Consider the following 14,754-nt stretch of genomic DNA (forward strand, 5'->3'; position numbering starts at 1 on the left):
AGCTTTTACTTTAATGGAATGTAAAAAATGCATTTTTGCATGGTGATTTGAATGAGGAAGTGAGCATGGAGCAACCATATGTAGGTTCTTCATAGTGCATTTATTCAAAGTTTGAGTCTAAAGGTCTACATTATTAGAAAGTGCTTTGATGCTAATTTAGTATGGGAAATGCAGCTTCAATGGTGAATCAAATATCTTGTGGTAGTGAACAGGATAACTGCATAAAAGATGAAGCGATAGTGAATCTCGATGGAGAAATTAGAGATAAACTGAGATTACTGGATCACAACTTGGCTGGTCACTTCGTAAATTCCGACCCAGATATGGAGAAGATTGAGTGGGCTGATGCTGAATGGCTACCTGAAAAACCTTTTCGGGTAAGAAGGCTGAATGTTGGTTTCTTTTTGTTCAATTTCAAAAGTGAGGGGGAGGCAAGCAACATCCTGATGAGAGAACAGAATAAGATTCAAGAGCCTGACCTCAGAATTGGAAGATGGAATCCTTTAATTGGAGCAATTAGAGATATGGGTCCTTTAAATATGGTGTGGATCATGGTCTTCAGGATTCCCCTGCAAGCGTGGAGCTTCCAAACCTTTAAGGCCATGGGAGACATTTGTGGAAGATTCGGATTTGTTGATTCTAGAACAATTTCTTGGAGAAACCTGATTGCTGCTTGTATTTTAATCAAAGTTGAAGAGATTCACCTTGTTCCTACTTCCATGTTTCTTTGAGTTGCTGGTGAAATTTTCAACTTACGACTGGTCGTAGAAGGGTCATACCAAGCAAGATGGATTGAAAATATGGAGATGTGGAGTGAGGAGACTAAGAAGGTCTGGTTGCATTCTGGCGGTTTTGGAGGGAAGACGAATAGTCATGTCGAAGGGGGAGTGTGAGGTTGAAGATGAGGGTATTTTTGGAAGTAAAAATATTATTGGTGTGGCTAGGGACTTTTCCTTGGGCCACATAAAGAATAATGACAGTAGATATCCGAAAAGTTTTAAAAGTTCTACAGCAGAAATCTTTTCTTCCTGAACAAACTTTAGAGGTCACAGGAAAAAGCAAGAATGGTTTGCAGCTGCATTCCTTTTGAAGTGTGCTGGGTTCTATGGAATGAAAGAAACAGTAGACTCTTTGATGACAGATCAAAGAACACTGAAACACTAGTAGCTCTGGTTGGGAAGCTACTAGCGGATTGGGTTTGGGTGCTACCAGATTTTGATCAAATTGGCAGATCAGAGATGGGGGAGAATTTTTGGAATGCTCTTGAAATTCAGTTGTTGTAATTTAGATTAGTTTCTGTACTCAATTAGAGTTGGCCTTGTTGTGTGTGAAGTGGTGACACCTTGTCACCAATTGTGTTGTATTTCACTCTTTTTGAATTAATGAATTTTCATTTCCTCTTCAAAAAAAAAAGTTAGTTTTATTAAATGCTAGTGGTGTTAGGGCAGAGGCTAACTCGGTGGGACACATGGAAGAAGAAAAAAAAGAGAAAGTGGGGGAGTTGAAAGAGAAAGAGGATTCTGGACTTTCAGAAGACCAAGAGGTGTCTCGGGATGGAAAAGGCATTGAAGGTCTGAATGTGGGTCGAGTTTCAAAAGCCAAAATCATCAACAATGCTGGAGAGATTTCGAAGATGCCTCGCTTCAAGTTGAGGGTCTTGAACAAGAGTAAGTTCAAGCAGAATCGAAGAGTTGGGTGTGTGTTTCAGTCTGAAAATCCTGGGAAGTGGATTGTTCATGCGGATCTTGAGGAGATCGATCAAAGTCACGATGAAAGTTTTGATCTAAGGAAGCAATGTGGTGGAGGGAAGAAGGAGAAGACAAGCTCTAGCCAACAAGCAGGTAAGCTTCTTTCTTTTGGTGATTTCGTAGTCGGGATCTCTTCCTTTTTTTCACAACAATGGAGTTTGGAGATGGAGAACCAAGGGGCTGTTTGTTTAGAAGGTCAGAAGGGCAAGGAAAGAATGGTAGGTAGGGCTGTCTGTGGAGGGGGTGGTGACAAGAGGTCAATTGATTCTTGCTGTGTTGAGAATGCAAAAGAGGTTTTGGACAAGGACAACAAATGTGACTCATCTATAGAGTTCGAGGATTTCCAAAAGTTGGAAATTTCAGTCAGTAGGATTGGAGTCCATTTAGGTCGAAGAAGTGTGAACAAGGAAGGAGACGTCGTGAAGAAAGCCAGAGAGACAAACAAGTTTCATTTTGTCCATGTGTCAAAGGTTTTCTCAAGGCTAAAAGATGGATTGATTGAGACGGAAGGACCCTCCAATAAATTAAAAAAGTCTACAAGAGGAAGAGATTAAAAGTCTTAGGATTGAAGAAGAAGGATGATGAAAGGATGGGGGAGGAGCATCAAGCTGTATTAGGGGAGATAACGTCGATCCCGACAAAGGAAGGTCTAGAGGTTAGGCCATGGTCAGGGGATAAGAAGGAGAGAAGTCAAGCTGGTGAAAGTAGTCTCATTTTGTCTCAGCAAGCTGATGATGGGGGATAAAGTTGAGCTTGAGAGCCTGGTGGACAGGGAAGAATTGGCAAGAGTTTAGGGCATTTCTTTTGGGGAGGTGGAGAGTTTGCTAGAAGAGCTATTGAAGCATTTGAAAAGGGTAAAAGGGGAGAGAGAGAGAGAGAGAGAGAGAGAGAGAGAGAGAGAGAATAAGAATTTGCGACGGAAAGAAGAAAAAGTTTGGGACAAGGATGATGACAGAAATGACGAGGTGTTTGAACCTGAAGACTTGCTATTTTTGAAGTGAGGGATTCTCTGTTTTTCTTTTTGTTAGTTTTGGTGTCTTTCTAATCCTTCTGTCATGGTAGTTGGGTCAGGTGTTTTCTTAACACCCCTCTTCAAGTTGTATACTGTTTTTTATTTTATCAATAAAATTTTTATTTTTACTCTTCAAAAAAACGAAAATTTTTCAGTGTCTATGTTGAAATTGCATCTTTTATATGGTTTCTTTCTGTGTTCTGTTAACATATAATTTTATTTCATTGTTACACTCTCGTAAATATAAGTTAATATTTTGTAAACTTTCACCATCTTTCTTTTATGTAATTTGGGATTATGATGTGTATTTGGTAAGGAAGGGGCTATTACTTGATTTAATGGTAAAATCTCAGGCTGACAAGCATGAGAATGTGAGTTTGAGTCTAGGAGTGGCCACTTTATGCAAAAATTGCCAAAGGATAGGATTATATCCAGTCCACCTCAGATAGATGGGACCAGGTAAATGGCCTTTACCTTTTTTATGTGCATACCATAATGGATTTGCCATATATTTACAGGTGGATAGTTTGAAAGCAAAGCTACTTGGGAATTTAGAGCACTTCCTTGTGGACCTTCAGCTTGAATCTAGAGAAGCTGTGACTACTGCACTGAATTCAGATGAGCCTTCTGAACTAGGAAATGCTCCAGCTGTGCCACCTGAGGCTAGTATAAAAAAGGTATAATTGTTATATTCTCCGATGCTTTTGCTTTGGACTACATATGGCTGTGCAATTAAACTTAACATTTTAGCTTATTTGTATATAATCCCTTTACATGTCCCTCCTGTGTTTACATCATTTCTAGAGCAATTATAATTCCAACAACAAACAGTCAATTTGCTTCAATAAATTCTTTCATGTATCACCAACATTTGGGAGAAATCTCATGAATAGCTTTAAATCATCATCATTACATTATGAATCATTCAAGGATTTCCACACTTAATTCTTTTGACTTTAATCCTATAAGTAAACATTATTGGCTAACATTAGTTAATCTTATATCATATCTTTGTTGCATTAAATTTCCATTTAGTTGATAACCATGGTTCGTTAATTTGGTTTTATGCACTTGGGCTTCCATTGGTCAGTTTGGAGAAGCTGTCCATGCTTATCAGACAATATTTCCTGGTTCAGAAAACCAGCTAATCGAACTTGCACAGGAACTATTTACCAGGTACATGTGTATCTTTGGCATTCAGTCCCCATTTTACTTGGAATGCTATTTCGTTGTTACTCCTATCAACACTGGAGCATCTGAAAGAGCACTAGCTTTGTACTTACATTCAATTTCTTCTTGTTGTTGAAGGCATTTTGAAACCATTCAGCAGCATATCAAGAAAAAGGTTTCCTTATCTGATCTTTTGGCAATGCTACGTAAGTAATTTTCAATGATAATGTACTGTCACACCATAACTTAAACTTCATGGTTTTGGCATTGCAAAGTCCTTAAAAATCAGTCTTCTATCATCTATTATCATAACAACTATTAATCTAATAGATATTTAGTTCATAAGTTATTCCCAAATTAGTTCCTATTTTACAAGCAACAAGATCAACAGGATCTGATTAAAGGTATGAATAGAAACTCCCAAGAATGGGAGAACAAGAAACCAGAGCATGCTGACTCTCCCATACCCTATACAAACAGAGCCTTGGCCTCAGCCAATATAGTTCTTTCCTTTTTTTTTTTTCTTTTTGGTTTTTGGTTGCGAACTTGTGACGGTAATTTATTGGCAGTACTAAGACCATATCAGTTGGAGTGCTAACGTGAAATGTTGCACCTAAGGCTATCACAATCGACTTGTCAATTATAACATTTTTTTTATGAATAACAGTACTGAATTTATTAAACAGTATAAAAGTTAGTACAATAGAGAAGGAAACCCAAAAAAGGCTAGCCTCAGCTAACCACCATACAAGAATACATTAACCCCTGGCCCACTTAGCTCCCTGAATATGTACCTCCTGATCTTCCTTTGTCCACCCAATGGCTGCCTTTGAATCCCCTTTCAATTTCAGTCTCTTTCAATTATAACATTTGAACACTTCTTTTCTATACTCAGAAAATTGGGAGGAGTATTTGGGGGGAGATGGTGTAAGAAGCATTACCATTTTTTTGTCAGTTTCAGTTGAAGAAGAGAAGAGACAAGAGAGTCACATGAAAATGGATGGGTGTGTTCAGTCCACACACGCCAAGAAAAAGATATATATAACCAGTAGTGAGAAGTTCTCGAATGAAATGGCAGTCCACCTCTATATGCTTAGTCCATTTATGGAAGACTAGATTTGAGGCAATTTTGATCGCACTCATGTTGTCAGCAAATAAAGGAATGGGAGCGGAGTGATCAATGGTCGAATCATGAAGGGCTTTAAGCCAGACAAGCTCACTGCAAACAGAGGACATGGCACAGTATTCAGCTTCAGTAGATTATTTGGAGATTGTCTGTTGCTTCTTGCACTTCCAAGAGATGAGGGAATCACCTAAGAAAACACACCAGCCAGTGGTGGACCATCTGGTGTTAGGAAAGACGAGAAGAAAAGTCCATGAAATAAGGTGCCTCTAACATATCTGATAATTTGAAGCACGACAGAGAAATAAGGTTGTCAAGGAGCTGATGCAAACTGGCTAATTATCTGCACAACATATGATATGGATATGTTTGGCCAAGTCATAGTAATGTAAATAATGCTTCCGACAAGTTGACAATATAATGTAGCATCAGGAAGGAGTTGTCCATCATTCTTGCTGAGTTTTAGGTTGAGTTCCAATAGGGTATCAACTTGCTTCGAGTCAGAGAGATTGGCCATCTTAATCAAGTCACTAGCCTATTTGTGCTGATTAACAAAATATCCTCGAGCACTTCTGGTGATTTCAAGACCAAGAAAGTAGGTCACAGGACCAAGATCCTTCATTTTGAAGGATTGACTGAGAAGTTGCTTCAACTGAGTGATCCCTTCCAAGTCATCACCAGTAATAAGTATATCGTCAACATACACTAGTAGAAGAGTCACTCCTTGGGGATGGTGAAGAATAAAGAGGAAATAATTTGAGCCACTCTGCCGAAATCTTGCTTCAATAATAACCCCTCTAAACTTTTCAAACTAGGCCCGTGGGGCTTATTTAAGCTCATACAAGGACTTCTTTAGTTTGTAGACTAGAGTAGAATCATCATAGTAGCCTGGAGGAGGCTTCATATACACTGTCTCACGGAGATGCCCATGAAGAAAGGCATTCTTGACGTCCATCAGATGAACAATCCATTGTTTAATAGCAGTGATAACAAGAATAAGCCGAATAGTAGTCAACTTAGCCGCTGGTGCAAACATCTCCTCATAGTCAATGCCATGTTCTTGTTTGTACCCTTGTGCAACAAGGCGAGCTTTATATCCATCCAAGCTCCCATTAGAATTCAATTTGACTAATTACACCCAACAACTGCCAATAATGGAGGCATTTTGTGGAAGAGAAACAAACTCCCAAGTATCATTTTCCAATAGGGCCTGAATTTCCAAGTCCATTGCAGCTTTCCAATTACCAATTGTTGCAACCTATTGGTAAGGCTTGGGGATATCTGTGAAAGACAAAGTAGTAGAAAGGGAACTATGTATAGCAGGATATCCATAGCGATCAGGAGGACGAATAACTCTAGAAGAGCGTCGTAAAGGAGTGGGAATAGGGGGTGAAGGATCGCTTGCATGAGAAGTAGATGTGAATGGTACAGGATCTGAGGATGTTAGAGGAACAAGTATCGGGGTCGATGAAGGAGGAGGAGGCATAGGCGTTGGTGCAGCTGGATACTTCTTGTGATAGACTTGAAGAGGCAAGACCGAATCACCTATAGGAGTAAAGTTATGTAGAATAGAGAAAGACGGTGCATGTAATTTGACAACATATTCAAAAAAGGACAAATTCTCAAGAAAGATAACATTTCGAGATATACAAAGACAACGAACTTTAGGATCATAATAGAGAAATCCTATATGTTCTATACTGTACCCCATAATGGAACACATAGCTAATTGAGCAGTAAGCTTAGTGCGCTCATGGGGAGGAAGATGTACAAGGCAAATGCAACCAAAAACATGAAGTGTAGAGTAGTTTGGAGAACGATGGAAAAGACAATAGAAAGGTGATTGATGACCAAGAACTGAAGATGGAATGATGTTAATGAAATACATAGAAGTGCTGGCTGCCTCCACCCAAAAGGTAACAGGAACATGAGCGTCAAGTAGAAGGGATCTCACCATACTCAAGATGTGTCGGTTCTTGCGTTCAGCAACTCCATTTTGTTGAGGAGTTCCTGGACAAGATCTTTGGGATAGAATACCATATTTCTTTAAATAGGTATGAAATTCTCCATTTTCCCTATCAGAATATTCTCCCCCCGAGTCAGAATGTAGAATACGAATGGTGGCATTGTGTTGGGTCATTATCATGGTGTGAAAGTTCTGAAAGGTGGGAATTACTTCTGATTTCTTCTGGAGGAAATAAATCCAAGTATATCTAGTGCAATCATCAATAAATAAAGCAACACATTTGTATCCAAGTCTAGATATAACAAGAGACGACCAAACATCATTATGTATTACTTGGAAAGGAACAGTAGCATGCACAGATGAAGATGAAAATGATAAAATATGACTTTTACTAAGACCACAAGTTATGCAAGATTTATCAATATTCTTAGAAACAAAATTAACAGTAGGTAAACAACCAGAAGAAATTAAGTGATCCATGTTCTCAGCATGTGTGTGGCCTAAACGTCTATGCCATAAATGCCACACATTATTACAATGAGAATGTAACACGTCACTAGTAGTAGAAAGAAAACAAGAAGATTGGAACAAAGGTCTCTTCTCAAACCCAAGAGCAAACAACCTCCCAAGCCTACTCCCCTTCCCCTTCACTTCCCCAATGCGTTGATCCTATATAATGAAAGAATGGTAGGATCCATTTGATGGATGCCATGAAGGGTGCGGAAAGGGTGGGCGAATTTAAAAAAATTTCCTACCTTCTTCCAACTGGGAATCATATTCCCTAAATTTAGAATACATTATTCAAGGATTCTACTTCAACCATAATCAAACCAGATCTGAACCAAAAGGAAATAGGAAGGATTATACCTGATCCGGAGAAACAATATCTCCCAAAGTTGGTGTTCACGCCCAAAGAAGAAACCAAGATCCGCTCCTGCTGAAGATGACACAGCTGTGGATGGAGCAGAACCAGCAGGGTGCGTCCTACACACTGGATTCTTCGCAAGAATCCTCTGGAAACCTTGAACACCGAATCCTTTTGTCTTTCTTGCAAGACTGTTGTCAAGAACTGATTTCTTTACTTCTTGTTGCTGCAAAGATCCAATCTTCCAACAAGGAATGGCGGTTACTGGAGGAGGAGAAGTCCAGGGATGAAGAGGGCATAACTGTCACTTCTCTCTAGAGCCTGTGAGAGATCAAATCTCAATTCGTAGGAGGTGTCTCTTGCATGCACAAAACCCTAGTTCAAAATCTGATATTTCTGTTAGGGTTTTCTCCTCTTTCTTCTTGATTAAGAAACCTCCCAATATTTTTGGGAGTTATCCCAATCCATATCAATATTTGGATAGGGGATAATCTTAATCCTATCTGCAGATTAAGTTAATTAACTCCTGATCTTATTAGGAGGTTACCAGATTCAAATCTAATTTGAATTTGGTCTCTTAGAGTGGATAAGGTTAAAGACCCAATCCTTTTACTAACACTAATCTCAGATTCGCCCCACGAACAAGTGATCATATCATCCAGTTCGAAATGGACTTATGGCCCATTAAGTGTTCAGTGTTTAACCAGTTTCCAATCTGCTGCCCAGTTGGGCTTCTTTGTATGGCGTGGGACCCAAGCATTGATCTACACACCAGCCACATGGGTTCGGCCCAACCGAATTCACTGAAAGACTCAGTGACCCCCTTGAGCCCATCACATGGACCCTATGGGCCCAACACTTACATTAAGTGGTCCCTGGGCCAAACCATCTTATAAAAACCCAGGGACTGTGGGCAGGTGCAAGATTAGCCCATCAAGTATTATCCTAAATGGTCTTACACTTAACCTCTCAACCCTTAATGATCAAGCACTTCCCGACAAGAGAAGACCTCTCTCTCGACTGCAAGGAACAGTGCCGCACTCTCCACTCACATGGATCCTGAGAATTAAAACCTTTTGCAAATCTTTTGAAACCGTACATATATATATATATATATACATATTAATTTTGCAAAACAAAATTCCAACGATTGAAATCAACTGCCGGCAGTTTGGTTTCCATCAGAGAGAGTGCATTCCCGATCATTACCATTGTTCGACAAAGGGGCTGATCCTGTCACTATGACCACTCACTCAGATGAATTCTCAGACTGCCCCAACATGTCCAGGTTTTGACCCCCACTAAGGATCTCACTGATTGACACATCAAAGACAGCTCGATCCGACACCTAGTGATGTGTCATAATCGAGTCTAGGGGTTAGGTGTAACTTTCCAGTTTTGCCCATTTGTCTCCAAGGTCTAGGGCAATACTGGAAATCTGGTCCGGTTCAAGGGTTCAAGCAATCCCATACTACATGTGCCTTGGGTCTTACCCTGATGGCTGAAACAAGCCATCCCAACACTTGGTGGCACATCAGTATCAGCCTTGGCAGGATAAAGCTCCCCAGACTTATCCAATGGCTGTGAACATTTAAAACTAACACAAGTTTCTATAAGTGTCCAGTTTTAGGGTCTTACACAGAATTATACCAAACAACATGAATCGAACACGCACATTTATTTATTTCCACTAAATAACAAAAGTACATCAAAACCAATTGAAGCTAAGGGCATACAAGACTGTCTAACAGCTCCCACTTGCACTTAGGTCCAATCTGGTATAAGCCGAAGTCTCATACTTTCCACGTGTTTCTCAAACACCTTCTGTGTCAGTGGCTTAGTCAATGGGTCTGCCACATTATCCACTGATGCTACCTTCTGAATTAGGACGTCCCCTCTACCAACGATCTCTCGCAGTACATGGTACTTCCTCTCGATGTGCTTTGACTTCGAGTGGGCTCGAGGCTCTTTAGCCTGGGCGATCGCTCCATTGTTGTCACACAAAAACGGGATGGGTGATGTGCTGGATGGAATCACTCCTAATTCGTGTATGAATTTCTTCATCCACATGGCTTCCTTGGCAGCCTCACTTGCGGCAATGTACTCGGCCTCGGTTGTGGAGTCTGCAGTGGACCCCTGTTTGCTGCTTTTCCAGCAAACAGCACACGATCCTATCGTGAAAACATACCCAGATGTAGACTTTCTATCATCTGGATCCGACTGGAAATCGGCATCGGTATACCCCAGAACTTGTAGTGAACTACCATCGAATACCAGACAAAACTCTTTTGTCCTTTGAAAGTATTTAAGTATGTTCTTCACAGTAGTCCAATGCTCCTGCTCTGGGTTGGCCTGGAATCTTCTTACCACACTCATCACCTGAGCTATGTCCGGGCGAGTGCACAACATGGCATACATTATGCTCCCTACGGATGAGGCATAGGGAACGTCTCTCATGCCCTCAATCTCCTCAGAAGTCTTGGGAGACATCTTCTTGGAGAGAGTTACTCCATGTTTGAAAGGAACATTTCCTTTCTTGGAGTTTTCCATGCTGTACCTTTTGACAATTTTGTCAATGTAAGCAGCCTGGGATAATCCAATTATCCGCTTCGATCTATCTCTATAGAGTCGAAGACCCAGTATATATGAAGCTTCTCCAAGATCTTTCATGGAGAACTACTGTGATAGCCATACCTTGACCGAAGTCAACATTCCTACATCATTCCCAATGAGTAGGATATCGTCCACGTACAATACCAAAAAGGTAATCTTATCCCCACTGGACTTCCTGTAAACACAGGGCTCATCCGGATTCTGCTCAAAGTCAAACGTTTTGACGGCAGAATCAAAACGGATGTTCCAACTCCTAGAAACCTGCTTAAGTCCATATATGGATCTATTGAGTTTACATACCATGTGTTCCTGACCAGCAGCAATGAAGCCTTGCGGCTGCTGCATGTAGATATCTTCACTAAGATCTCCATTTAGGAACGTGGTTTTGACATCCATTTGCCAAATCTCGTAGTTATGGTATGCTGCTACAGCTAGCAGGATCCTAATGGATTTAAGCATGGCCACAGGCGAAAAGGTTTCCTCATAATCGATGCCTTCTTTCTGAGTATACCCTTTCGCCACCAAGCGAGCTTTGTAGGTCTCAATCCTGCCATCGGGTCCCTTCTTCCTCTTGTAGATCCATTTGCAACCAATTGCTTTTACCCCGGAGGGCGGATCTACTAGAGTCCAGACTCCATTGGTCTCCATCGAGTCCATCTCAGCTCTCATGGCCTCCACCCACTTCTGGGAATCTATGTCTAACATAGCTTCCGCGTAAGTCACGGGATCCTCTTCACAAGTCAAGGCTTCCACCAGGTAGGTATCCTGGTCATAACCATATCGGACTGGTGGTCTGGATACCCGGGTGGACCTTCTAGGTTGGTCACTACCTGGAACTTGTGGGACATCTCCCACTGCTCCTGAGCTCTCCTCATCAAGAACTATTTCCTGACGGTGAGTGTCCATGATGTATTCGGATTCTAAGAACTGGGCGTTTCGACTGCAGAACACTTTCTGCTCACTTGGGTCATAGAATAGATAACCCACTGAATCCTTTGGGTAGCCTATAAATAGGCAACGACTGGTTTTGGATTCCAACTTGTCCGCACTTGTTCTTTTAACGTGTGCAGGACAACCCCAAATCTTCAAGTGTCTTACACTTGGCTTCCTTCCGGTCCATAGTTCATATGGAGTTTTCGGAACTGATTTGGTTGGAACCCGATTTAGCATGTAGATAGCAGTCTCTAATGCATATCCCCAAAAGGATGTGGGTAATTCTGAGCGTACGAGAAGTGACCGGATCATGTCCAATAGGGTCCTATTCCTCCTCTCTGAAACACCGTTGAGTTGAGATGTAGCAGGAGGAGCTAGTTGTGACACTATCCCATTGTCCTTTAAGTAGTCCCTGAATTCATCAGAGAGATACTCGCCACCTCGATCTTATCGAAGGGCCTTAACTTCTCTCCCTAACTGTTTCTCCAGTTCCCCGCATGCGATGAATTTGTTATTCCGTTTAACAGTAATCATATTCCTAAAATAAACAGTATATCCATCAGCACACAGTTTAGAAACAGAAATTAAATTTCTTCTCAAGTTCTGTACATAAAGACAATCTTTAAGTACAAGGACTCCTCTAAAAACTAATTCTACGGTTCCTATCGCCGCAGCTATAACACTTGCAGTTGTTCCCAAGAATAGTGTCACTTCGCCATCACTCAATCTTCTGCTAACTTTGAACCCCTGCAGTGAGTTACACGCATGAGTTGAAGCCCCGGAGTCAACACACCAGGACATAGAAGTAACTAACATATTAGTTTCTATGACACAAGTTTCGATGTTACCTTTCTTAGATTCCAGGTAGGCAGGATAGTTCCTCTTCCAGTGGCCGGTCTGTTTGCAGAAGTGACAGACATCAGATGCCTTGTTCTTCTTCTGCTTCTTGGGTTTGGCAACTTTCTTCTGGGGCTTCTTTGCCTTTCTCTTTTTCTTGCCCGATTTGTTAGCTTCAGTAAGCATAACCACAGGCTCATCCTTCTTTAAAAGATCCTCGGCCCTCTGCAACATATTGCTGAGTTCCTAGACGCTGACATTCAGCTTATTCATATTGTAGTTCATAGTGAACGCATTTAAGGAAGAGGGCAAAGAATTCATGATGGCATCCACTTGCGTGCCAAGATCTAGCCCGGATCCAAGAGCTTTGAGTTCGTTAATGTATCCCATCATCCGAAGACAATGGTCATGCACTTTCTGCCCTTTGGACATCTGCGCGGTCATGAACAATTTCAGGACCTTCTGTCGAGTAGAACGGTTCTGCTCTTCATACATTGTTCTTAGACTGTCCAATATGTCCTTGGCTAGTTCGATCTGATCGAACTGCCTCTGTATTGAGTTGTCTAATGAGGCAATGACAAAGCAGCGGGCTAGGGAGTTCTTATCCTCCCAATCTTGGTAGTCCCTCCTACGGGCCTCAGAAGCCCTATCACACAGACGTTCCGGGGTAGGATTTTTCACCACCTTATCTCTAACTTTTCAGAAGTTAGGACCAGCATAAGATTTCTGTATTAGTTGGCATAGTTTGGGCCCTTAAGCTTGTTATCGTCTAGAAGCTTTGCAAATTGGCCGTTTGCCATTTTCTGATAAAACAGCAAAGACGTTAGTGCACAACCTTAGTTTGATTCATGTTACCTACATAGATATGGCTTTTAATCTATATTCCACTCCCATTTATTCATCTTTGAGATTTTCCCTCATTTCTCAGTGACAGAGACAACGGAATGTTTCTGGAAATGTGGGAATTTACATAGCGTGCGTGAAGCCAACAATTTCAGCTGCATAACCCCACCTCCTTTTGTGATGGATCATATCCACTCATCAGATGAGTTTCCCTTTGGCCTCTGTCAGACAAGGTTCAGAGCCGTTTTCAGGTAAACCTTTCTGTCCAGTGAGTGCACACCCATCATATTCAGGTTACGCCAAGGTACCGTGAGAGAATTCCCATTTTCTAGTGAAGCCCCTCCCACATCGGTCTATGACGCCCCTATCATCTAATGAAACACTCTAACAGATCCAACAATAAATGGATAATCCAATTTTATGGTGCGTTTCCTCATTACTGATGGACCCATCATTGTGCTAATGACAGAAGGCCTTTAGAGAGTCCATCATATGGATCTCCCTATCACATGCATTCATATTTGCTGGAGGGAACAAAATTATGCCCTAGTTCTAGTTTAGGTCAAACCAAAGTGGCTCCCACTGACTTTCATAAAGTTAGATTTCTGGTGGGCCTCAATCGGCTAGGGGTTCCGTATGAATCCCTTTTCAGGGTTGTGGGGCCCACCAAGTAGAGAGGGGGTCATCCAATGACCTTAAGGGACACCATGGCAATGATGTGCATTCAGCCATGGTGTGCGCAAGAGCCACTAATGAGTCAACATGGGCCAAGTGCTTATGGCCCATGGTCGCAGCACATCAAACATCCAAACATCACATGTAAAGGAGGAATTGATCCAATCAATTAACTACTGTAAAGCCCATCGAATCGCCCATTTAAAAACCTAAAGCATTAACAATTAATGTTTACTAGGTGTATGGGCTGAATTGCAGTTAGCAGTTCGGCCCATACAGCTTTTCTCACAATAATGGGCTTTTGCAGTTTTAACCCTTTAAAACTGGGCTTTATAGGTGGGCCGAATTAATTCCTGTAATTGAACATCAGATTTGGAATAACAATTGTGAGAAATATGGACTGAAAAACAGCCCCTTTCGAATCTCAGATTCGATCCAAACAGTTTTGGTCCAATCTAGTCCGAAATGGTCCAAAACTGATTTTCAATTCAAGAATTAATTCATGAAAGATCTGAAATTAATAATTTTTTATTTTAGACAATCACAAATCAAATATGGACTGTTCGTACCACCTGCAAAACAGAGGTTAATCACAAATGTTACAGTTTCATAAACTGTAAATCGCAGTAGGCGATTTCTCCATCTGCAAATCTCCAGCGCCGCCATGTTCTTCCTTCTTCTTTAATCAAGAAAATAAATAAAAAACAGAAATCGTATTTCTATTAATTAATTACATTCTTGATCAAATCCTATACATTCAGTCTAGAAAAATTAAAAAAAAAAATTATTTATAGACCGAATTAAATAGAGAAAAAAAAAAGAAAAAGGGTGCGCAGACCATCTGCGCCAAAACTGCACTGCGATATCTAGGTTCGAACAATCCATTAAATAAAAAATAAATAAAGAACAATTCTAAATAAATTTTGGATTTAACAAAATTAATTTCAGATCAATCGCCCTTAACAAGAA

The 14,754-nt window shown here is 40.9% G+C and overlaps 1 protein-coding gene across 1 annotated transcript in view; it reads left to right on the forward strand.

The window, feature by feature from the left end:
- The window catches only part of LOC148861306 (Vps51/Vps67 family (components of vesicular transport) protein), a 93,522-nt gene that overhangs the window by 31,327 nt on the left and 47,441 nt on the right, over positions 1 to 14,754 (forward strand). The window contains exons 8-10 of the mRNA XM_088985665.1: positions 3,279 to 3,437; positions 3,851 to 3,936; positions 4,069 to 4,136. Of these exons, the coding sequence (XP_088841791.1) occupies positions 3,279 to 3,437; positions 3,851 to 3,936; positions 4,069 to 4,136 (313 nt within the window). The remainder of the gene's footprint in view (positions 1 to 3,278; positions 3,438 to 3,850; positions 3,937 to 4,068; positions 4,137 to 14,754) is intronic.

This window comes from Nelumbo lutea, chromosome 4 (assembly GCF_056320005.1).
Source record: "Nelumbo lutea isolate HS-2025 chromosome 4, American lotus-T2T, whole genome shotgun sequence".
NCBI classification, from domain to species: domain Eukaryota; kingdom Viridiplantae; phylum Streptophyta; class Magnoliopsida; order Proteales; family Nelumbonaceae; genus Nelumbo; species Nelumbo lutea.